At 36.6% G+C, this 26821-nt stretch overlaps 1 protein-coding gene across 1 annotated transcript; it reads left to right on the top strand.

Annotated features, from left to right (window-relative positions):
- The first annotated feature begins 1013 nt into the window (after window positions 1–1013).
- On the top strand, window positions 1014–6722 carry LOC134748135 (zinc carboxypeptidase-like). The gene is made up of 6 exons (XM_063682839.1): window positions 1014–1300; window positions 1529–1919; window positions 2069–2153; window positions 3415–3617; window positions 4231–4315; window positions 6436–6722. Exons 1-6 carry the CDS (start codon window positions 1014–1016, stop codon window positions 6702–6704), a joined length of 1320 nt encoding a protein of 439 aa, XP_063538909.1. The 3' UTR covers window positions 6705–6722.
- The last annotated feature ends 20099 nt before the right edge of the window (window positions 6723–26821 follow it).

The following is a 26821-nucleotide window of genomic DNA, read 5'->3' as shown; positions in this document are numbered from 1 at the left end:
GTTTTTAGGCCTTTCTCTGCATGCATTTTTGTTTCGGTCCAGTCGCAGCCATAGAATAATAAGGCCGTGTCATCGGCATATGCGATGATTTTGCAATTTGGAAGTGACAGCTTACACAGTTCGTTCACATATATCTGAAAGAGCGTAGGTCCCAGAATGCTGCCCTGGGGGACGCCATAACTAATAGGTTCTTCGTTACTTACGTATGAGCTCAGTTTTAACGATTGTGTCCTTCCTGATAAATAATCGTGGAACATATCCAAGGAGGTTCCTCGGACACCCTGGTGTTCTAATTTGTGCAAAAGGATAGGAACCGAGACAGTGTCGAAGGCCTTGGAGAGATCGAGGAAAATGCCAAGGCACCGGCGCTTTTGGTCTAGGTGATGAGTCAAGAAGGTGGTGAGCTCGGCAACTGCGTCTTCAGTTGACCTTCCTGACCGGAAGCCAAACTGATTATCTGCTATGAGATTGTAGCGTTCCAAGAAGTTAACTAGGGCAGTGTTCATGATTCTCTCCAAGATCTTAGACAGAGCAGTTAGGACAGAAATCGGTCTATAATTATTAAAGTTAGCTCGATCGCCACTTTTATATATTGGGTGCACGATAGCTCTTTTAAAATTGCCAGGAAAGGTCCCGGTTCGGATCGAGGATATCTACAATATGCATGTCTTTTGTACTTAGTAATATTGCATATAGGAAACTATAGGTCTATTACTAGAAAAATGTTACTTTATAAACATCTGTTTTATAAGACTGTTTGTTTCTTAATAAAAAAAAATGATAACGCAATAAGTAAAAGCACACTGGTTATCGTCAGATCGCGCAACCTAAATGGGATTATTGATATCAATTGACTTAGGTTTATTATAAGCCTTATCAATTTTATTAAAGACATAGTATACGCTTATCAAGATTGGAAATAATGACATAATATAATTGTGATAAGCGACATCATTGTTTAAAATAATTGAGACGTTACAATACGTCTTTATAAGTGTCCAATATATTTCAATATGAAATTTCTTGAATTATCAATTATTTTGCTTAGTGTAATTTTAGTAAAGTGTGAAAAATTCCGCTTCGATAACTACACGTTGTATAAAATTTTCCCGGAAAGTGAAATACAAGTGAAATTACTTGAAAACCTTCAGAATGATATAAGATTTGATTTCTGGACGGATCCAGTGCCGTCAGCGGAATTTGTTTTAGTCATGTCGAGCCCTGCGGATACTAATGAACTTGCTACTTTCTTGGAGAAAAATAACATGAAATCTGAGATCACTATGAGCAATGTTCAAGAGTAAGTAGACGTAAAAAAATCATCCTTATTTTGTTTTTAATTTTGGTACCTAGATTGCGCTTTAATAAACTTTATAGTAAACTTTTCTATATTATTACTTTGAGTCTGTCTACAAGCAGAGTAGTGTCCTTCAAATTCCCAGCAGTGGCATTAGAACTTCCTATTTGACTTTAATTTGATTACTCTTACACTGACTTTTGATAACTTCCCGTACATTTTGTTCCACAGAAACATCGACAAACAAACTGTCAAGCCATACACACGTAGCAACGTCCGCTCTATGACCTGGGACGCTTACTACACGCTAGACGACATCTACGCTTGGCTTGATGACTTAGTAACTGAATATCCGGAAATTGTCACTGTAATTATTGGCGGTGACTCCTACGAAGGCCGAGAAATCAAGGGCATTAAGATATCTCATGGAAGCGGTAGAAGAGTCATCTTCGTCGAAGGTGGTATCCATTCGAGGGAGTGGATATCTCCTTCATCAGTTTGCTATATCATCTCTGAATTGCTGACTAGTGAAGATGCCGAAACTATGGCCGCTGCTCGTGATTATGATTGGTACATATTCCCCGTTACCAATCCTGATGGTTACATTTGGACGCATGAAAGCGTAAGTTTAGTTTATGATCGTATAATGTTTTTAATTTATTCTGAGCACTTAGCATGACTTGCGTTATCACGCCTATGAGGTCGCGTGCTACAATCCAAGTGATTCTAGTGGGTCTGATACAGATTTAATAGCTTTTATTTGAATTGCAGTTTAGGATGTGGCGTAAAAACCGACGTCCCTTCGGTTCTGCATTTGGTGTTGATCTGAACAGAAACTGGAACAACAACTGGCTCGGTAACTACAACATTGATTTATGAGAAATTTCCAAAAGATTTTTTTCATTTCTCCTATTCGGAAAGTTCACCTTTCATAGGCTGATGGCCGGGTGGGAAATGCAATTTTCCACCCGGCCATCAGCCTATGAAAGGTGAACTTTAACTTTAGGTGGAAATATATTTTTTTATTTGTACTTCGAGGAACGGCTAACAGTAATATATGCCATCTTATTCAGTTAAAAACTCTCATATTAGCTTCCGCATTCTCAGACCAAGTACTATCGAAATTAAATGTCAATCGCATTGCATTAAAAAAAGAATTGTTAATAAATTAATATAAGTGATGATAAATGTTTAAAACTTTATCATTACTTACATTACATTCATTCATTCAGTTTCAGTTAGTATTTTCCTCACGTTGGTGTGGTGAAAAATTTGTGTTTCACTCGGAGGCAAAGTTTGTATAACCCTCGTGCCTTGAAAGTCTTCATACCCTCGCAGCGCTCAAGATTCCACTTCTCAAACCACTCGCTACGCTCGTGGTTCAATTTTGGAATCTTTCGCTTGCTCGGTATCAATATTAGCACGAGCGTTTAAACAATAACTTTGCCCCCTTGTAAAACAAATAACTATTAAATAATTGTTGTATTATTTCTTTCTCTTTGTACTTTTTTTACATTCTAACTTAAAATAATATGTAGTGAACAATTTGTAAGGCCTTTGCTGACGCGCTATTAAAAGCCTATTGTTTTTATCTTTCTAAAGTAAATATCTTTGTCTACGGTAGATAACACTACGTACCTACCTATATGAAAATATGAACATTTAAAGACTGTAAGCAAAACAACCTGTGGAAGAGCGGTGTTCTCTTAACAGAAGTATCTTAAATAATACTTAAAAAGAGGCACCATCACAGCTATTGTAAACCTAATCTTTGTTACTGAATAAAAAATATTTTATTTATTTATCACAAATCCAATTAAAACCAAATTTCAATTGGTTATCGTAAAAAAATCGTACTTTAAAAGTAAAATGCTCTAGTGTAGAACGTATTACTTTCTGCACACTTTTAAGAACAACAATAACCCTCTTTAAGAGCATGAGAAATGAAAAAATATGCAATTGTTTCTATAATTCTTTATTGAGTACGCTGAGTTGTTTTCGTTTTTTCCATAAAAAAATGAAAAATGAAAAGAACGCAACGCAATGTAGTTATACTAAATGGGAACACAGTGAAAAGTGATATTGATACTATATTTTATTTACATCACGTTTTTCAGTCGCTGGTGCCAGTTCGGACCCGGCTACGGACATCTACGCGGGCCCGGGACCCTTCTCTGAACCAGAAACGAGATCGTTATCTAATTACATTAGCTCCATCGGCGACCAGATCGACCTGTACCTGTCATTCCATTCCTTCAGCCAGATGTTGCTGGTGCCATACGGGAACACAACTGATCATATAGATAATTACTATGACGCGGTAAATAATGCTTACAATTCTTAAAATTAATATCTTTTAATTCTCAGGGATTTAATATCACATGTCTTCCCAACCGAAAAGCTAATGTTTAATGTTCCATAAGAAGATACGTAGATATTCGTGACATTTTTACGATTTTTAACTTGGTGTCGGTCTATCAGATTTCCTAGATCGTAACTAATCATTCTAAAAACCCTTTCATGAACTAAAAGGGGATATTAAATCTAATTGTGACCGTATTGCGGGCAGAAGTGATTTAGTCACAAGCGTCACAGTCCAATAATCTTTTTAGGGTTGCTCGAATTATTATAGTGTTAAAAATTTCACCGATACAAAGAACAAATATTGCACAATATACCATAATGTTGAACATGTCATAAGTGTGACTTGTTCACACGGAATAGAGAATATAAGAGGAAGCGCCATAAGCCTGGATTACTATGAAAACCATTGTCGCCAAGATTATGAGCCCTCGCCCGTTTTGATAACTTGTTCATTATGTTGCACTTCATTTTGAGGGCTTAATTGAACCGAGTTCCACACAATTCCATCTTTAAATATCTACCTACTTTCAAATCCAAAAACCCTATTTGATTGGAAATCTTCTTTTCAGGTAAACATTGGCCGTCGCGCCATGGGAGCGCTGTCAGTTAGATACCAAACGCAATATGTTACGGGGAATATTGCTGAAACTATATGTGAGTATGTTGTGTAAATGGAACTTACTCGGAGTTAAAGCGCATTTCCTGTAATGAAGAAATTTAACGAGATAGCTTGTATTGACCTAGTTGTCAATATGTAGCCGGCTAACTAGAGCGGTAGAAAATGAAAACTAGGTTCTTATAGTAAAACAATATAATAATAAAATATGTACAATAAATTAAACTAATTTCTGTCAGTACACGAGTCAAAACCAATAAAATATCGTCACTGGCCTTAACGTTTTCGATTTCCAATCTTCGTCGAGCCGAACGATGAATTTCCGCAGCGGTAGTAGCAACTGCGGGCTACGCGGGCTCACCAGGCGCAAGCAGATAAAAACTTCAGGAGCGAATATCCAGAAAATAAGTAGCTTCAATCATGCGTCTTCAGTTTTAAACCAAAAGAAAGGGCTGCAACAATCGTGCGTTCTTAGTTTCCGGGTTGAAACCTAACCCAAGCCTCATTCAGTTACAAAAAACCAGTGACGTACAAATAAGACTTGGATTAGGTTTAATTTAAACATAAACCTAATACTATACAAATTTTACCTGCATTAGACGCAGCCCTCGTATTACTATCGTATTACTTTTAACACAAATCACATAAGCATGGAGTCACATTAAATAAATATTAGTAATCAGAGTTGTGGGTTATTTGCAACAAAATTCCCAGAGAAAAATTATGAGAAAAAACAAAAGACGGGCGAATGGCTTAATTTTTTTTTTACAGCCGGCCATTGCGCGCGGTGGCTGCACTATGCAGGTTTGCCATGTTACAAATATTGAATTAAATAAGTACTTTATTTCTTTATAACACGCCACACGAGTAAATTGCGAATTAAGATCACAGAGGAGAGAATGGTTTTACAATTTTAATAGTTATACTTGCGGACATAGCTTACCCTTATTATTACATGTGAACACATCGTTTTACAGTTCAGATGTAACTTCAATTTGCAAAAACAAAGGATTAAATATTTATGAAATAAAACCATGGATACGGATTATATCGCGTATAATGAATTTATAATACATCCCGACGGTTTGAACCCTTTACAGCGTTGGTGGTTAACGGGTGACTCCGCGATATAATCCGTATCCATAGTTTTATTTCACGAGTAACTATCGCGGTAACCGAAGACAATAAATATTTCGTTAATAGTAGATTGTTAACCAAGGGATGAAAGGCACCCATCTGTCGAGGCAGTTTGTCCAAATAGTCCAATAGTCCAAAAACAAAATGGCGCCTTTCACCCGAGTTAAACACTTTCTTTTTATTTCTAATACGAGGAAAGTAAAATGTGCATTAAGACATGTGTACACGGCTGAGTATAAACTTCAGTAGTATTTCTTGGGGGTACTTTCAATTAATAATTTAGTTAAAAATATCGTTATTTATAGAATCGGGAGTTAATTATCAGAATGGAAATTCTGATTTAAACTTTCACGATTTTTACTCATTATTATTTACAACGACAGGACTTAATCGCGTAAAAACTCGTAAGTTGATGTCAACTTTAGCCAGTCTTCTCCAAAACCACAGGGAAAAGGCCGTCCTCGAAACGTCGGAGATAAATATAAAACTTATTTTTAGCGATTAAGTCCCTTCGTAGTGAATAATAATGAGAATGGAAATTGTACAACAAATCCATTTAAACCCAAAAATTGTATTGCTTGTTGTAAAAAAAAACCGTACTTAGAAAGTACAGTGTTCTAGAGCATAGATAATTTTCTGTACTTTTTTTAGACCAACGACTACCTACTTTCAGAGCATCAGATATGAAAAAGATTAACTAGACATTAATTAAAATAAACATAAGTACTATTAACACTAAGAAAATATATCTAGAAAAAATCATTCAGCTATTGTATTGGCAGAAATGGTTGATATTACAATTTTTTTCGTTCTGTAAATACCGAATTGTATGGATACCAACGAAGAACACTATCGAAAAATATTTGTAGTATTTTGGTTCGGTAAGCTCAGTTGGAAAGTCCTTGAGCCGATGTCCGAAAGCCGTGAGTTCGATACGAATGAGTAAACAGGACAAGCAAAAAAAAAAACAAAAACAGGAGCCATACAAATAATGTGACAAAACCACTGTGATGTCTTACAGACCAAGCTACGGGCGGCAGCGTAGACTGGGTCAAAGGTCACTTGCGCGTCCCCCTAGTTTACTGTTACGAACTCCGAGACAGTGGCGCGTTCGGGTTCCTCCTGCCCACTGATCAGATCCTGCCCAACAACGAGGAAACCATGGACTCGGTGCTAGAGATCATCCATCAGGCTAAGAGGTTCGGGTATATGAATAGTTCAGCAGGTGTGACGGGGTCTATTGTAATGTTTGTAATGATGTTTGGACTGATTCTGACATACTCTTTGTGAAATACCTAAGTCAAAATAAATTATCTTATTTCTATCTACATGTATGTTATAATTTATTTCTTATTACTAGAATTTCTTGAATGTCATATTAAACATTTATTTTAATAACGATAACCAATCGTTATTGGAACTCACGCGTTTAAAAAATGTAGGAGTGGAGGTTTCGCTTGGTACCTAAAGCTACAGGTTTTCTATAATTACGTTGTAGAATTTTTCTATTAAAATTCTTTATACCAATAATAGGTTACACATGGAAAACCGATGTAGGATTTTATATTGAATATAAATTCTCTAGAGATTCCCACGAGTGCTGCACGTGCCGACTTGATAATCCTTGCGTTGATAAGATTATATTTATCGTGTATAATATATGTACATTATTTCATTAAATTATATCATTTAGACGACGTTTATCTAAAACTGTCTGCAAAGATAATCCTTGTGAAATATGACTAAATAGGTTACTTACCATAACGCAGCATCGATTGCTTTACTTCGCTACAGTCCTAACCAACATAGAGAGTAAGACATTGAAAAAAAAAAAAAAGATTTCGAAATAAACCTAGAAATAGGAATGTACATATAAAGTCATGAATGAAATACGCAAAGTTATGTAATTGCATGCTGCCTTTTGTTTATGTCGACAAAGCCACAGGAGTGCAGGAACAATTGTCACCCAGCCGCCCACCTTTGATTTTTATTAACCGGCTGAACAGAGCTTATGTCCTACAAATTTACATTTGCCGTCGGCAAAATCTGGAGCTCGGGGCTTTCCGCGAAAACAGAAATTTGCAAATTGCGGGGATCTTTCTCTTTTACTCCAATGAAGGCGTAATTAGAGTGAGAGAGAAAGATGCCCGCAATTTGCGAACTTCGATTTTCCCGGTTATAGCCCTGACATTGTCATGTATGCAACCCATACTTACAATTTAGAACAAAGGAATATGTAACTTATGATTACGCCTATAAAGCGCAGGTGTTTTAAAGGAATGAAAGTGCTTCCACAGTGGTGCCGTGACCAGGATAAAATGGGTTGGTATCGCATGCGCATATAATAGCTACTGGGCCAGTCGACATAACTCGTCCACTGCGTCATAAATACGACTTTGCTGGGCGATGAATGCCGCACAGTGGAGAATAAATGCCACAGATAGTTTAAGACTTTGGCCAAAGTGGAGAAACGACTTTGCAATGAACTAGAATTAAACGGCTAAGAATACGTTAAATAAGGAGAACATTCATTTACTTATACCTATAAATTAAAGATTTATTGCGTGGTATCTGTTGAAAGTATAATTTAAGTATTGATTACATTTTTGCACTTTAATATAATAACAGCTTTTTAAACTTAGTTATTTATACACATTTTGCACATAGTTAATGGAATCTTCAGAACATTGAAACCGAGTCGTCACCAGGCTTGAGGTAAGTCCGTGGATAAAAGTACTAGGGACTCGATTATAAAAGTTTACTGCATTTTAAACTTGCTATTAACTAAATGGAAAAATAAAATAAGAATTAAGTAACTATCCCGATTAATAGATGTCCCATGCAACTATGCCATAACAGATGCGTCGCAAAGCGATTCGACTGTTTATTTAAAAGTACAATTGTCGCCAACAAACAATAACCCGTTTATAACAAAAACGTTTATTTTCGTAACCTATACTGACTCACCTTATTGTCTCGAGTACATAAAAATGTCAGCGCTGTTATTTATGGTGCATTTGAGCGCTCGGGAGCATTACCAATCTGAAAATAACTTTGCATAAAAACGGGCACACCTACTGTCTTACCCGATTAAGTCAGCATCTTTGCATTTAATTCTGATAAAATGCGGTACCGTATTTTATGGGTTCTCAAACAAACTCTTAGATATGAGTTATCATTATCAACCCATGCGTTATCGCCTCCTTATATTAGGTATGTTGTACCTAACATGTTTTGTATTAATAATTTTTAAGAAAAAAAAACCGACTTCAATGGGGGATGCCGTTGAGAGGTTACTTATTGTTGACGGTGCACTCTAGACAATGAAATGAAAAAGACAGCACCGTTTGCCTAACTAAAAGGAGGTAAAACCACCCACTTTTCTAGTAGCATGTCGTTTCTGTAAGGGTCACAGTTCTAACCTTTTTTTTTGTTAGGAGGGAAAAATGCATTCCGCATACCACCCGGGTGCGGGGGATGTCCCGAGTGGTTATGTGGGACTCCCGTCTAGGCTAATGAGGCCCACGGTGTACCCACTAAAAAAAACTCCATATGCCGCCTCGCCGCCCTATTGGTGGGGTTACGGGAACGCTTCCGTACTTATCCGCGACCCCACCGGCGGCAGCCGCCCACGGGCGGCTCCTTCGCGAATGCCCGAAGGCCCTTCACGCTAGGCGCGCCAGATGGTACGACGCGCCTTCCTCCTCGGCTTCCGTTCTGCGTTGTAGCGGACCCCCCCGAGCCCGCCACAAGGAAACCACGGGCGCCAGAAATTTCCCCGGCGCCCGGCGACAGATCAGGTCTATAGTTCTGCCGAAAAACCACAACTCGGCTGCAGAGGACAGGGAGAACGGCAGATCGTAACACCGACACTCCTCTTCCTCTGCAGCCCCACCAACGCCGCTACAGCGGAACGGCCCCGCCAAGTTCGCAGGGGATAGGGAGAGTGGCGCATCGAAATACCATCACTCCTCTTCCCCTGCGATCCCACCTCGGCCGCCGAGGATAGGGAGAACGGCAAACCGCAATACCGACACTTCTCTTCCTCGACGGCCCACCTTCGGCGCATCACAAGCGGGCTAAAATAGCCCACTTGGAGCGTCCTCCTCGGGCCAGCCCGCGCCTCAAACAGGCCGGCCCTGGTTGCCTCTTCGCTTCACCGTGGGTGACCATGCCACGGTTACTAAGCCCCTCCACCACGACAAGGTGAGCAACCCGCGGGGGGGTCACAGTTCTAACCTAACCTAACCCACTTTTCTGATAGCAGTTCGGTTCTGTGAGGATCGCAGTTCAAAATAGTTCCACTTCATCAAATGTCACTTTTTTATGTAAATGCTGGATTTGTTGATGAAAATACAAAAATCACTATATGTATGCCTTTGACATTTGAAGAGTTCCCTCGGTTCCTTATGGATCCCATCATCAGAACTCGAGCTTGACGAAAATGTGTCTTTAAAACTTAACTTGCTTAACAAACAATAAAAAGAAGACAAATCGCCAAACGTGAACTATGCGTCATTATAGAGTTCCATTCTGATATTTCTGATCATCATCAGCAGCTCCACTTCATCAAATGCCACTTTTTTAAATGGAAATGCTGGATTCGTTGATGAAAATACAAAAATCACTATTTGTATGCCTTTCACATTTGAGGAGTTCCCTCGATTCCTCATGGATCCCATCATCAGAACTCGAGCTTGACAAAAATGCGTCTTCAAAAACCTAACTTGCTTTACAAACATAACGAAGAGGACAAATCGCCAAAGGTGAACTATGCGTCATTGAAGAGTTCCGTTCTGATCATCATCAGCAGTTCCACTTCATCAAATGTCACTTTTTTTAATGTAAATGCTTGATTTGTTGATGAAAATACTAAAATCACTATATGTATGCCTTTAACATTTAAGGAGTTCCCTCGATTCCTCATGGATACCATTATAAGAACTGCGTTTTGACAAAAACAGGACCGATCTGTTTGTATATACTTACAATCAAAAAAAGAATTTTCAAAATCGGTCCAGAAATGACGGAGTTATGGAGTAACAAACATAAAGAAGAAAAAAAACAACCGAATTGAGAACCTCCTTTTGAAATCTTGAAGTCGGTTAAAAACTAAAAAAATCTTTTAATTAATCTGAAGTCAGCATTTACTTATGAAAATCAAGTTTGCGAACTTGATTGAATACTTAGTTGATAGATTGGTTTAGTACATAATTCATTACCGAAAAATTGATAAGGATATCACATACTGACACAACACAAAATTAAATGAATTCAGCTACGAGCAGTTATTATATAACTATACTTAGTAGAAAGTGGAACACTATGATTTTATATTTAAGTGTATTCCGCAAAACAGCAAAATCCAATCGCCCGTTCTTTTATTGCTTGGTACTTACAGGAAAACTGGCCTACAATTCAGCGCCAGTAGGCATTGATGACTATTATTTCGAGATTTTATCGGTACTTCTATTACTAAAGTCACATTTCGCGCGCAACTCGCAACGGCAACAATATGTTATTATAAAAACAAACAAGACGCATTGTGAGTAAAGTGGCAGGACAATATAATCATACTTATTCAATTACATATGTCAATTATGCAGTAATAGCTGCAAGCACAACCACGAAGTTATTGTTAGTGACGTTGGTGTGTGACCTATAAAAATAGAAATTTACTGAAAGAACACTTTCATTTTATTTTGTTTTCATTGTCTATGATCCTATGGTCATCCACGGTTAGGGTTAAGCATTGCCTCTCTCTTCGAGTTCAGCTCTTGTCCTGTGCAATAGTAGATTGTTCACCAAGGGATGAAAGGCACTCATTTCTGCCGAGTAAGGCCAATAGTCCGAGGCTAAAATTATGCCTTTCACCCGAGCAACACTACTTTTCATTTCGAATACGAGGAAAGTAAAATGCGTTTTTTTTAAACGTAACTAATTATAAATGTTTATAGTATGTATTGAGGGTACTTTCAATTAACAATTTAGGCAAAAGTATAAATTAAGAATGGAAATTGTATAACAAATCCATTTAAACCCAAATTTTAATTGCTTATCGTAAAAAAAAAATCGTACTTGGAACTTAAAATGCTCTAGTGCAGAAACGTATCATTTTCTGCACACCATTTAGAACAACAATGACCCTCTTTGAGAGCATGAGAAATGAAAAAAATTTTGCTACCGTTTTGCTGATTCTCACGCCTTCCAACCCTCACATGAGCTGAACTTAATTTTAATACTCATAATTTACACGTCACGTAGTTCTTGTACAAAGCCGTATTTACATTACAAGTGGCATCTTCCGGATAAGGCCTCCTTGAGGTCTTCTTAAGGCGGTATAATGTGCGACCTTTTGTTGTGACCAAATGGCTGCGGTTAGTTTAATAAATGGAAGTGGTACGTTGGTAAATGTGCAGTTCGTACTTTCTCATTAAATGCAATAGCGTACTCTCTCATATGTACAGAAATAACCAACATGTAATTATTGTAAATGCGTAGTTGGTAGTTAAATTAGCATAAATTTTCTTCTGCTTCTGTTGAACATAAATTTATTACGTAATGAGGTATAAATGCTCGATGTAGGTAATAAATATTCATATACTTATTATTATTAAGTATAAAAACGATTTAATGATTTTGAAACTTATGTTTTTCCCCCTTTTCAATTAATCGACGAATTTCATCCAACACAGTCATAAATAAAATATTTATTTATAAGAAAAGCTAATTGAGCTAAAGTACAACATACTATTGTCTTCGGTTACCGCGATAGTTACTCATGAAATAAAACTATGAAAACGGATTATATCGCGTATATTGAATTTATAATACATCCCGACGTTTCGAACTCACCCGTCACCCGTCACCCGTTGACCACGAACGCTGTAAAGAGTTCGAAACGTCGGGATGTATTATAAATTCAATATACGCGATATAATCCGTTTTCATAGTTTTATTTCTTGTACAACATACTAACCGATATATTTTGCTGTTAATGTTTGTATATTTTGTAGGTGTCTATAATAAAAAGTTGTGGTACAGATGTAGTGCATAATTCCTTCGAGTTTTCACGGAAACGTACGAACGTGTTTTGCTATTTCAGTCAGTGTCGGTACAAAAAGTACTGAGGTTGATTCAAGTGGCATGACAAATACGAACGTTTCCGAGAAAATACGATGGAAAACAATTATGCACTACATCAATATTATCAGTAACATGTCTTAGTTGTGGATGTGACATTTATTAAGAGAAAGGTGGATGGCCGCTTCTCCATATAAATGTACTCCCTATTTTCCTCCCTGGATATTGACATTACAGAAAATATTTTAAATTATAATAAGAGCTTTTTTCGGTTCTCGTTTAGTATAAAGTTCCTTTGTACCTAATATCCACAGACGAAAATCATATGAAAAAGCGATCGTCCACTTTCCTAAGCTATCTTTTAAACGTTTGACGATATTATTAATTTTCCCACCACCTCTTTTGTTTCGCCCCTAGATAGCACTACAACGGTGTATGCACTTTAAATACCCATCGTTATGGTCCTACTAATCGATTTTCACCTGATTTATTAACGCGTCACTTCCAGAGACCTACATCATCACATCCCTTTGTTGCTGCCTCTTTGTTAGCGGCCACAATGAGTGTTAAAACGCGCGAAACGCACGAGAGCTCCTTTGAGAGTGACCCGTCCGGCGGGTAGGTACAGGAATTATCAGATTTTGGCTCGACAGTGTGATTTTTCGTGAGACTTTCTCACCTTTAATTTTATATTCTTTTGGAAGCGACGTCTCAGAAATTTCAGACTTAGGCGGCGACGTTGTGATTTTTTTTTTAGCACTTTCTGACCTAACTTTATTAATGGTGTGTATTATTTTATTACTACATATATAAGTCCACACAGAAACACTATTTTGATAAAAGATTATGTAAACATGATGCGGCATGTTCAGACCCATTAGGGGCTATACAAAGGCGTCGGCAGAACAGATAAATCTTGGAACGGAAGATCATTCAGTAACATGATGAATGATTTTAAAGCGATACCGCCGTAGAAGGGCGCGGGGGTTGGGTATGGCAAATAAATTGGTATTAGCTACCGTTTTAATCGCTGGGACATACAAGCTTAATGTTTGTAACCATAAAGTATTTTATTAAAGAGGTCGAAAAATAGGTGGCCAGCCGAGTGTGATATGTATAAAGTAAACGGGCGAGTGAAACGAGGCCGGGCCGTTTAGAATCACAAGGGTGGCAATACAACACTTTAAACTCTCACGTTTTGAACACATATTTAATTATACAAACGGGTGTACCGCGATTAAATTTCATTGTTTTCAATGTTTAGTGTCGAGGTGGTGTCGAGCTACACTATTATCCAGAGAGAGGCGATTGAGATTAAAAAGTACCCTAAAAAATTTTAATAGAGTGGATGGATACAAATTATCGTCTACTACTTGGGGACCAAAGATTCAAATGTTGAAACCAGCGTATATATCTTCGGACCAGTGTGCGGATATTGTGTGTTGTGTGTCGTGCGGTGGACGATAAACATTAAACTTTAACGGGTAGTTGCAAATTCCGTGTCTACCCCGAACTTTTTTATAAACTAATTTCGGTTAGTTTAGTGTTGTTTACTTAGGTCTCCGTTGACATTTTGCTGGGACGTCAGTCTTTCCGTGACCACAGCTGGTGCAACTCAGCTGAAAAGTCGGAATTTAAGGTAAAAACAATGAAATTAAATCGCGGTAGACCCGTTTGTATAATTAAACACAAGGGTGGCAATTCCTATTCTGGCCAATGTATGTTTGTGTAGAGCTTTTTTGAAAAAATGCGTGAAATTACAACACTAGTGAAATGCTTGTTGCACCAACAATTTATTAATTTAATTTCTCAATAACAGTCGTAAGTATTTAAATATTTTTGAACACATATGTTTAAGTATATATTAAATGGCGAATGTCAAGTATTTACTTTACTTAAACTCAAAACACAACTAATTATAACACAAAACATAAAATTAAATTGAGTAACCTTGCTTATGAGGTACTTACACTTTGCTCGAAAATACGCATAAGTTGAAGTAGGCGAAAAAACTGCGAGGTTGAATGGAGTCGTGGAGATCAGGGGGAGAAGCCTTTGCCTAGCTGTGGGACACTTTAAAAGGCTAAGAAATAAAAACACACTTTAGCTAACGTACAAAAGCTCTCCAAATGTTATGTTTCTTCGCTTCATGATTTTCATTGGTTTGTCAAAATAATAAAGCGGGTCGCATGAGATTTCGAGGCCGAACCCAGTGGGCCTCTAGGTTTTTGATTCCTTTAATGTAAGGTTATTTACTTGTCCTTATATCACGAGATACCGCTAATCCTTACTTAAAAGCACATAAAATGCACTTAGAAACGCATAAAAAGTCAGAATTTTAAGGTTTAAGCACTGCACTGGGATTGCGCAAATTCGTTACCGTGAATTTAGCCAACTTTGCCCGCTTTTTTCGACGTCCATTGTGATCAAACGCCTTAGCTTATATGAAGAAAAAAAAACCGGCCAAGTGCGAGTCGGACTCGCGCATCGAGGGTTCCGTACTTTTTACTATTTGTTGTTATAGCGGCAACAGAAATACATCATCTGTGAAAATTTCAACTCTCTAGCTATCACGGTTAAATTTGATATTTGATGTATTTTTCATGCGTTAAAGTGTAAAATAAAACATCTAACCAAAGAATAATAAGACAAATTAAATACAGCATATATATTTATAAACTTACGTCAGTGTACAAATTAACATAACCTTCTTTTACTTGCGGAGTTGGGTAAATTAGTCGAAAGTGACAACCCTAAGCCGTTTTTGGTGATGGGCAATGTAGGCATGCATAGGTTTGTAAATTACCGGATTACATTGCCCACCGCCAAAACTTTTGTGTGCCTATTTAATTTAAACCTCAATAGACATAATCTATGCTCCATGGTTTATAACTGAAACCCGGAAATATTTGTCAAAGGGTTCTAATTTTTTTTCTACTTATGTACATTCATTTTACAAACGTTTTTTGCCCGCAGAAATATATCCTATATTTGACAACTCGCTGAAAATTCCCAATTCCCAAGTCAAGTTAAGCACAATGTGTGTTATATAGTTATATAACAAACATAACCTATTTTCTACTAAAATTAGTAGTGTTTACTATAACTGTTATACTTATCTACATTAACAAATTTGCTTAAAAATGTGTTTTCGGGCAAAGATGCAAAGTTGATGCTGGAGGCAAAGTTGGCTAATTTCACGGTAGTTAACAACTACCAAAGCCGTAAAAAGTTAAATTACTGTTTTCAAACCTAACTATTTGCATTATTAAGATTGAAGAAAGGTTTATTAGGGTTCCGTACCCAAAGGGTAAAAACGGGACTCCACTGTCCGTCTGTCTGTCTGTCACTAGGCTGTATCTCATGAACCGTGATAGCTAGACAGTTTAAATTTTCACAAATTATAAAATAAGATATTGCCATCCATACTTTTGTATTGCTTTAAGACAATGGGTCCCACCCATACAGACATTTGAGTCTCCAAACTCAAAACAAACCTGATCGACTGATACCATTAATAAAAAACCGGCCAAGTGCGAGTCGGACTCGCGCACGAAGGGTTCCGCCGCCATTACGCAAAAACGGCAATAAAATCACGTTTGTTGTATGGGAGCCCCACTTAAATATATATTTTATTCGGTTTTTAGTATTTTTGTTGTTATAGCGGCAACAGAAATACATCATCTGTGAAAATTTCAACTGTCTAGTACATGAATTCATGAGATACAGCCTGGTGACAGACGGACAGACAGACAGACAGCGGGATCTTAGTAATAGTCCCGTTTTTACCCTTTGGGTACGGAACCCTTAAAAACCCTTAATTAGGCTTAAGGCAGAGTAATGCCGCAACAGTACTGCAGCTGCAGTTGCTATCCGGACGCGTGGTATTACAGTTTTTGATATTCCAAACTAATTCTGGCCGCTACCGTGAGAAAAATTAGAAAACGTACCTGTAACTTTAAAACATTATTTAAACAAATTGTCTTGGTCATTTGGTCTCTTTAAAATTTTCAGAAACAATAAACAAGTCATCACATATTTCCCGTCAGTACCTACACCTTTTAATGTCGTATTAGAGTAATAATGTAATAAAACTAGTTTTCCATACAAATAAAGTTGCGTCTGAAGTCCTTCATTGTGCCCATATCTATTTGAATAGGTCTCGTCCGTAAGGCGGCGTTTACTTTTGTTGTTCGTTATGTTATTATTGAATACAAATAAATTCAAATAAAATACATATACATAAGTTAAAAACTACATATATTACATAAATTCAATTCAATTCAATACAAAATCACGTCACAATAAATAAAACAGTAAATAGAAAGTCCATGCATAGATCGTGATCGGCAACGCAGGCTTCGTCAAGTGGACACAAAAGCAAATCAGCAACAGGCTTCGTCATCTACTTACAAATGATGTAATCCGCAACAGGCTTTGTCAATCTTAACCACTAAATTAAACTATTTAGGCTATGGTGCCACCCCGGACCGTAGCCGGCCTAAACGTTCCCATGACACTGGCAGCGTTGCCCCGTTGAATTGCCAAGGAGATCTGTTGGACCAGGTATGATCCGGAGCGAGGATCGCAACCCCTATCTCTCAGTCGCCGACCCAATTCCCACACAAACTCCTTAGCCTCCGCACCCCAAGGTCCTGCAGTCTCCACCGCAACTGGTATAAAATCATACATTGGTTCCAAGGCAGAGTACTTCGTATGCTTCGTAGTTAAAAATGGTTAGTGGGTTTTTCCAATTTCTGATATTTTTGTCGTGGATCGCAACATTCAGATCTGATATGTAGCAAGTTTAGTAGGTACCTATTTAATTATTTAAAGAGGTTATTAGGAGTAACATCATCTTTTACATGTAATATTATTATTAGTTCGCGAACTGTCAAATCGTATGGGTTTACTTCCCGGGTCGGTTGCACCAAATTGCCTGTCACCGTGTGTTCGCAAAATTTTATTGTTCGGGAAGTTTCATAGTTCAGGCACTGGTGAGTGACATTGATCAGAAAGAGAGTCAATGCATGAGTGAGACAGATGTAATGGTTGTAGTAACCTCTTTCCTTTCATGAGATGTATACGTACGATACATTCAAATTTCAAAGTACGCAACTTCACACACGCTGTTTCACAGTTTCGGAGCGACCCCTCCGAAAACGAAACCCATGGAGACTATCCATAACGAAACCCTTTTGATTTTCACCACAGGACTATAACATAGGTAACTAGCTCAGAAAGTGAAAATGAATATTTACGAAGAAAGTAATCGTGTGAATAAAAAATCTCACTAGATCTATCTTGGATCTATAGAAAATGAAGGGTCTTTGGTGAGCCGAGCTTTAAAGCTAATACTAACATCTGGTACCTACACATTAAGTAAGTTTAAAAAAATAACTTCAAGTAGGTAAAAACGCCACTGTAAAGGCACCTTTACACCTAACAACAAAATTGTGCCCAAAGTTGCCATCCTAGCCGGACAGCCCGTTGAGGGGCCGGTATCGGACCAAAAGGGTAGGGTATATTAACTGAGAGATTTAAATAGGACACTCGGTGACAAGTCGCCTTTTTGCAGTATCCGGTTACAGTTTCTGGTAGTTGAAACCGGAATTTTAATTCGGTTCCGGGAACTTCGGGATAAGGTAAGCGGTACTATATAGTAAGTTTTGGGTTACGCACAATAGTATAGCAGTTTTTTATCTATTTAGACACTAACTGAACAATCTATAATGTAGCTATTTGAATACTGGCAATATTAAATAATTTTCTAGAATCAATAACCAACTTAAACTACTTTTAGCCTTTTCTCCCAGTCAACGTATTAAAACGTTATTGATAAATAAATTTTATGGTGCTAAGATTGGGTTTTATTGTACGTATTAATTACATACAATAAAACCCAATCTTAGCACCTTAAAATTTATTACATTTTTTGCTTACATTTTTATAGAAATTATTCTTTATTTCCGTCGTAAAATGGATACGGTACTGCCTCCATGAAACAAATATTCAAAGAAACTTAACCTTCTAAGTCCCAGCTTTTTTTAAACGTCATAGTCCTAGAAGCCTCTTGTTCATTTTTTTGCACACAATAAATATTTTCTGTCAGACCTGAACAGACTATTTACCGAAATATGTACTATCAGTGTTTATTACTATAGTAATTTACTTAATGCTGGGACTGAAGGGTGACTTTTATTATGTACGAAATTTGGTACCGCAGGACTTAGGCGGTTAACATTGATTTTAAAATGATTCCATAAAATAATAAATTGGCATCATTAAATCTAGGCAAATGCCAGCTGTTTGCGGTTATAATTTATGAAAGGCAGTCTAAGGCAGGTAAATAAATAATGCATGTAAAACATTAAAATTAACGTCTTCATACAATGCGATTCAAGAGCGCGGTGTACCACGAAAACTGTGGACTTAGGCATTTTGTTTATTGAACCACGGCTCCTGAACAATACTCGTGTATTCACATATTTAAATGTTCTTTATATGTAATTATGACCACTTCCCGGTCGGGCACTCATGGGGCTGGGAAATCGCTATAATTATTTTTTGCCTCTTTCAGACACTTTTTTGTATCATTTTAATTTCTTTGTGAATATTATTATTGTGGGTATTTAGGGGAAATATCGCTTATTCCTTTTATTTGATAATCCATGTTTTTGACTGTATGTATTTGTATTTGTATTTATTTATTTGCATAATCATAATTTGTGCAACGCATAATTGCATATTGACACTTCGCAATGCGCCGGTAGCAATTTTGATGACGTCATTATGCGAGAGACTATCGCCTGGGCCATAACATTGTCTTCTGGCAGTTTTGGGGTACCTTGGTACTTTCATTCTCCTGCAAGGGGCATGCCCAACAACATAGTAAAAGTTAAACTATCGTGAGACATATTCACTCACTACACAGCCGCCGCGGACACTCGTGCCTGAGGAAGGACTCCCGAAGAGTTCGAAACATGTAGCCAAAAGCGACTAAAAATAATAGTGAGTGAAACCGTAGTGATCTAAATATAGTAAAAGTTGGTAACGCTTACCGAATTTGAACTATATATTCCTTTATCATTTCGAGACTATTGACTTCTGTAATAATGATTCCAATACCATTATGCAGGTTTAATAATTGTATTGTCTACACATACATAAAAGTTGTAAAATAGCGCAACCCGGTCTATAAAAACTTGAGACAACAGAATATACTAAAATGTCTATTCAGATAGCTCCAGTAGACTGGAGTCCTAATTAACTGAGTTAACTAGTTAAAAAAGTGACGCAAACACGATAAAATAACAAAACTCATAAATACGCACTATACGTAAGATCATTTCCGATCCTAAGCTGAACCCTATCTATTTCAATAAAAAATATACCTAAAGAAGCATTCCCAATCGTTCGTGCATGCTGGAGTAAAAAAACGCAAAGACAGGTTAATCGTGGAACGATCTCATCGGCTTCTGCGAGCGGATAAAAAGAGATAAAGAGGCGAAGGGCTGGTGGTCTGTATTACTTAACCACTGACGGGCGCGAAAGTGCTTGTTAGTGTCTTCTTTATTCTTTTATGGTACTATGTGAGGAATAATATATATTATATATTGTTTACCTACATCCTGACTTAAATACCTATACATACATGCGTTTTAAGTATTATAAGAAATACTACTACTCACGTGTAGTCATGAATGTCATGACAGACTTTTATATTTGACATAATGTAGTGGCCGAGTGGATAATTTATGACGTCCGACTATCAATCCGGAGGTCGCAGGTTCAAATCCTGGCTCATACCAATGCGTTTTTCGGAACTTATGTACGGAATATCATTTAATATTTACCACTAGCTTGTCGGTGAAGGAAAACATCGTGAGGAAACCTGCATACATCTACGAAGAAATTCAAAAGGTGTATGTGAAGTGTGCGTATAATAGCCCTATTAGCCCTCTCGCGCTTGAAAAGAGGCCTGTGCCCAGCAGTGGGACGTATATAGGCTGAATTATTATTATATTATTATAATTATTTTTAATTGACAAAAAGATCTTGCACTGGCTTCAGAAATGTTGCGATTGTCATAATATTTCTCGAAATTAGGAGACCTATGCTTTAACTCCAAAATCAGCGAGTAAAAAATTTAACTAAATGTGTGATTGAACTGTGTTTAATTATACCAATATTTGTACATTATGATGGTCGTTTTTGTTTACGTGACAGCATGATAAAATGATGTCCGTCACTTTCAATCTCGCGGTGTTGTGACAGTTATTTTATCAGGTGGATATAACCATCCATAATACGACTGCTGTACTACTCTTTATTTGTTTATAATTTGATAGATTGATGCAAAACCTTAAAACTTATGTTTGAAACTGTACCTCAAACGTAAATGATGCATTTAATGGCCCCGTTCATGCATTATGACAAAAAATTCCATCATTAGGCATACCCTGCCAAAAGAGTTGCTTTTGTCAAAATATTTACAAAAACAAGACAAGACATTACAATTGCATAGTAACTTATCAAACTTCAGGGCTTGCCAGCGATCGAAATGCGACCTTAATACAATTGTCACAAGGTATATATTAAGAGTAAACAGTCGTAAGCTGAATGGGTAGCGGTAGCGCCTTACAAGTTTGGGAGTGACCATTCGATACATTGGCAACTTTGGTTGTTAGCAAGAATCGAAGTCACGACCTCTAACTTTGCAGACAAACAAAACAGTTTAACAATTGTGGTAATTCAGTTGGTAATTAAATGGGGTTCTGTTATAAGGGTTAAGTATATAAAAAAGGCTGTTTAATAAATAAAAACTTTTCCAGTTACGGTCTCCCTATTAAGAGTACTTTTTATTGGTATTTTTAGTTTTATGATAACGTTTCTTTACTACTGAACGATACATTTTTTATTCGTCAAATATTTCTTCTCAATCTAATAGATATTGGTAAATTTTGGTGGCTGTATGTTTATCGTAATATAAATTTTGACATATAACAAATGAGACCAACCAGTTAGGCACACTGTTTTAACTACTTAAGTTTTAAATTATCGTCTAATTTTATATTACAAATTGGAATTATTTCGTACTCTTTATCATCCTACCTACATCATTAGTTATCAAAAATACCAGCTTAAAATAAACACGCAACCAACGAATAAATTACGAAGCTTCGTAGTTAAGTCATAAGCCAGCGTATTATTACGTCAGGAATAACACTTTAACAAGTGCAGTTTGCCGGACATTGTTGAGTAGCGCTACGGGCACTTTATACAGGTTGTCATTTTTATACAGGCTGAATCTATTTACTCAAGAACATCAATTGCAAATGTTAATGTGACTGTTAAAAAAAAAGAAAAAAAACTATGGCTTAAAAAAGATATGGCTTTCGGACGGAACTTCGGAACTAAAAGATGTGTGCGGTTAGGTAGTTTGTCATATGTATTATATCGTATAGAACGTATTATATGTATTATATATTAGAACTATACATGACTGTTAATATGTTTGTTTTATTTTACATAAATCCCATGACCATGCTATATACTGTAGGTTATAGGTTTACCTGTCTTTTAGGAAAATAAATATTTTCTTGTATGCCGTTTAGTACAGCTTTGATGTCTACCGTTCTCCAACTCTCCCTCAATTGCTCAAAGGTTAACTGGAAGAGATCCCTGAAAGGGATAAGTTCGCCTTTGTACAAATGGTGCGTTTTTCTCTTGTTTTATGTTTATTTTTGTACAATAAAGAGTTTTACTACTACTACTACTAAATAATAGGTAATTCTCATTGAAGTTGACGTAATCTAATCGATGTATTTGGGTTTTTTATATTTTTCAATCCTACTAAATTGAAGATAGACAAATACAAAAATTACCACTTCCGATATGCGTTTGAAGTCGGTGCTAAGCCAAATCTTAAAAATGTCAATACACTGTCGAGCTGATTTTCGACCCTATCTATATACATCAGTTATTTGCGGTTATATCTGTATTGTAACTATGTATCTGTCAATATACGATTGTTTAATACCTCTGTATTAAAAGATAAATATATCTTTTATTTACATAAAAGATATCTTTTATGTAAATAAAGAGTTCAATCTATATTGTAGAACGTAGACTACGCTGGTACGGAGATGTCATGAGAAGAGATGACAACTTCGCAGTCAAAGTGGCGCTCAACTTGTGCGAGAACCCCCGAGGTAGGGGACGACGGACGACCAAAAGCAACGTGGTGGTCAAGTGTCACGAAGGATTTGGGAACCGCAGCACTTCAAGTAACGACAACCCAGAACAGAAATGTCTGGCGCAACCGATCAAGGAGACCCGACCCCAAGTAGATGGGACAAGGGAAAGAAAAAGAAGAATCTATATTGTTGAATGACTTTTGAACGTTTTTATATTTCTATATTTTTACTTACGATGTGAAAGGGACAGAGCGAATGGAATTCAAGAATGTATTTCGCATTCGTATAAGGCCTGGCACATTAAAATCACATTTCAATGTTAATATCACTTTAACGTCATTTTGTTTCACGCCGTAAGCAAATAGGACTTTTAGTCACTGATTTAAAGCAGCAAGTTGCTGAGGTGAAAAATACATTTCCATGAGCATAGTTCAACGGATAAGCAGAGAATTTCCCAGGGCGTTAAGTTTTAAAATAATAATAAGAGATAAATCAAACATGAGTTGCAGACAGAAAGAATTACTCCAGCGTTGATATATTATAATTCTGTAAATACTACTGCTCTACGCGCTTTAATTTTATAAGCTAGGTATGTCGGATAACACTTTAATTTGTTATTAAGCCTACTGTTATTCGGCAAGTAAAACACCCTGTAAACGCATCGGCGTAATACCACGGGGAAGCGGGCGATCCCATAGCGAGATAGAGGCGATTTTATTCACAACTTGATTTATATCTTTATTGTGAACTTATCTTATAGAGCTCAGGTCTAAACTACGGCATTAGAACCTGCTAGATTCCAGCCGGCTATTCTTAGGGGAAAATATTGAAAGCTTACTTAGTTTAACTATAAAGCGATAAGAAAAGCTTGAGTAGTAAAATTATAAGTTTATTTTATAAGTAAGTTAAGGTAAGTACTTACCAATAAACTTTTTAATACCACAATTTTAATAGTTTATAAAAAACCGGCCAAGTGCGAGTCGGACTCGCGCACGAAGGGTTCCGTACCATTTCGCATAAAAAGGGCAATAAATCATGTTTGTTGTATGGGAGCCCCACCTTAATATTTATTTTATTCTGTTTTTTGTATTTTTTGTTATAGCGGCAACATAAATAAATCATCTGTGAAAATTTCAACTGTCTAGATATCACGGTTCATGAGATACAGCCTGGTGACAGACCGACAGACAGCCGGGCTAGTACATGATTGGCGCGACAGTATGTCGCGGCGAGATAGACTACCCGTCCCTCTTTTATTAACATAGAAAAAGACGGGTAGTCTATCTCGCCACGACATACTGTCGCGCCAATCATGTGCTAGGCCTACAGACGGACGGACAGTCTTAGTAATAGGGTCCTTAAAAAGATGCAAGGAAATAATGTAATTTCAATTTGTCTTTAATTTATGTATAATGCCGTGTTGTAATAATAACGTGCTAGTCAATCAATGCTAACCCGTAAACATACGCAAGTGAGGTATTAATGAGGGTTGATTGACTAGCAAGTCATTACTTCGCGGATTACCAATATTTTCCAATCAAATATTTCTTATAATTAAAAAGCAACAGTCAAATTTAAATATATCACTTATTATACCAATTTTAAAGAAAATGATTAAACATAATAACACTCAATTTTTTTTGATAAACATGAATTGACGCAAAGATATAAAACATCGCTATATAAATTCCTAATTATTAATAGAAGCTCCGAGCTTTTATTAAATTACGAAACACTTTTCAAATTGACTTGTTATTTCCATCAAATATAACGAGAGCATGCCGTAGATAAGAGCAATGAACGAAACTGATCACCCCAGTTAAATGCTGTAACTGTGGTGTACTTAGTATAGGTAAGTAAAGTATGTACCGAAAGTTTAATATAACAAGTAAGTTTTTCATTGGACATAGATATGGTTTTCATCTCTCCGACTGCCGAAGGAGGGTTAAACACCAGCCTACAACCTTCTAATTGATTGATAATGTGAATTGTATGTTTCTCATGATATTGTACGATATCTGTTAAGTGTACCTAATAAAGTAAAATAAAATAAAATAGATTACAATTGGCGGGACACTACAAACGACAGGGTCGAGTGGAGGAAACGAGGGGAGGCCTTTGCCCAGCAGTGGGACACTAAAGTAGGTTATTAAAAAAAAGAAAAAAAAGATTACAATATAAGAGGTGTCAGCTGACATCTTATTTGGAAAAATTACATTGGGTACCTCTAAGGAATTCTAATTGCATTCGTTTTTTACTTACTTTTATTCGATTTTACTGTATGAAAAATAGAGTTAACATCTACAATTTCAATTCTCAAACCATTCCTAAAAATATTAGTATGACGTAAATATAAAAAAACCATATCATTGAAATTAAACTTAAATAAAACAAATTACCTTGGCTAATCAGCCGGGCTAGCACATGATTGGCGCGAGAGTATCTCGCCGCGACATAGACTACCCTCCCTCTTTAATTCATACAGTTAGTAAAAGACGGGTAGTCTATCTCGCGGCGAGATACTGTCGCGCCAATCATATGCTCGGCCTACTGATGGTACTGATATATTTTTAACTATAATACACATTCATAGATAGGATGCGCTCAATTTATAAAATATATATACTCGTAAACGTTAAATACCAAATGGGAAGAGATCCACAAAATCTATTTTATTTATTTCTTAGCACCTCCGCCAGTTTCAAAGCCCCCGTAGGTAGGTATGTTACTTATGATTATGAAAATCTCGTGCAAACGTTAATTTGGTCGGTTCATACCTAAAGCAAACATTGCCGTAGTTTCAAGTGCTTCCGTATTTCATTACTTCGTGTTTTTATCAATTCCGGCACAGGTAAAAATATAAATTATACTAGATAAGTTTCATTGCTACGGATATAATTTTAGCTATTATTAATATAATACCTTAAAAGTTTGGCGTATAGGTATTTTTGACGATAAGATATATTATTATTAGGTTAAATACAAATTAGGTACCTATATATCTCAATCTTCGTTTATGAATAGGTATGTTTTGGAGCTACTTATTTGTTGTTGTTGATTTTGATGGTTTCAATTCACTGTAGGTAAAATAATTGCTCTTGATGATACATAATAAGTCTACTTACCTAATATGTAATTGTCAGAAACTGTCTAAGTTAGTATTCTTATAACATGTCTTTATTAAATGCTGCCGTACCTACAAAAGTTTCATTTCTATTAAAGTTAAGAATCTAACGAGTTTGTGCTTAGTCTTACAACCTTGTTTCAACTAAGTTTTATTAAGAAAACAAATTGCTATCTAATAAAATACCTCGTAACCCACACATTCCAATCAACTTCATTTCAGGCACAATATTCCAAAACCCGCAAGTTAGAATGTCATGAAGCTAAACCACTTTTGACGAAACTTTGGAGCGCTTTTATTACATTTTTCCGATACAAACTTGGTTACGTTCTGATTGGAAATCGCTGTCCGGATTGTTGGCAAGTCCTTTTATTAGGTTTTGTGTTTGTGCTTATAGTAACTACAGACAGAGTTGTTTATCGACTTTAAAAATAAGGTGAACAATGTCAGTACTTCAGTGTTGGAGCGATTTTATAAAGTTTATTAATTTGCCAGGGATAATTTAACATAGTTTTCGATTTTCCTTTACCTTATGGATAGTTTTATATCTAACAATAAATACGATTTAGGCACTTGTCCTCTATGCAGTGATGGATATTATATTTTATCAACTTCCACTGATAAACAAAGATGAAGAAGGTGCGCCTACGGCAGGCAGGACGACGTTTTCTACAACGCCTACAGGTGCTTGCTCTGCTATAGTCCATCCAATATTCCTGCTATCCATAATATTATTATCACCATAATATCATTATTCATTATTATTATCACCAATGAGGAGTTCTGGCCGAAGAGTGTCAAGTGCCGGCGGTTCCGCGGCCGGCTCCCTGACACTGCGGGGTTGCGAACTGTATCGCAGCTATAATTGCTAAGTTTTAGTTTTTAGTTTTAAGATATAATTATCTTTCAGATATATATCTAAGATGTATTTATCTATGGGCCAATAGTTGCCGGAAAATAAAGAATTTCATTTAATTTCATTATCGTCGTCATCATCATCA

Source organism: Cydia strobilella, chromosome 16 (assembly GCF_947568885.1).
Source record: "Cydia strobilella chromosome 16, ilCydStro3.1, whole genome shotgun sequence".
NCBI lineage: Eukaryota > Metazoa > Arthropoda > Insecta > Lepidoptera > Tortricidae > Cydia > Cydia strobilella.
The sequence above is the reverse complement of the archived record's forward strand: the minus strand, read 5'-3'. Positions and strand labels throughout refer to the sequence as shown.

Bases quoted from the DNA above. Each gene is read 5' to 3' on its own strand.
- LOC134748135 (XM_063682839.1), top strand. From the start codon at position 1,014: ATGAAATTTCTTGAATTATCAATTATTTTGCTTAGTGTAATTTTAGTA. The intron at 1,301-1,528 runs GTAAGTAGACGT...TTTGTTCCACAG, and splicing joins ACTATGAGCAATGTTCAAGA to AAACATCGACAAACAAACTG. The intron at 2,154-3,414 runs GTAACTACAACA...CACGTTTTTCAG, and splicing joins CTGGAACAACAACTGGCTCG to TCGCTGGTGCCAGTTCGGAC.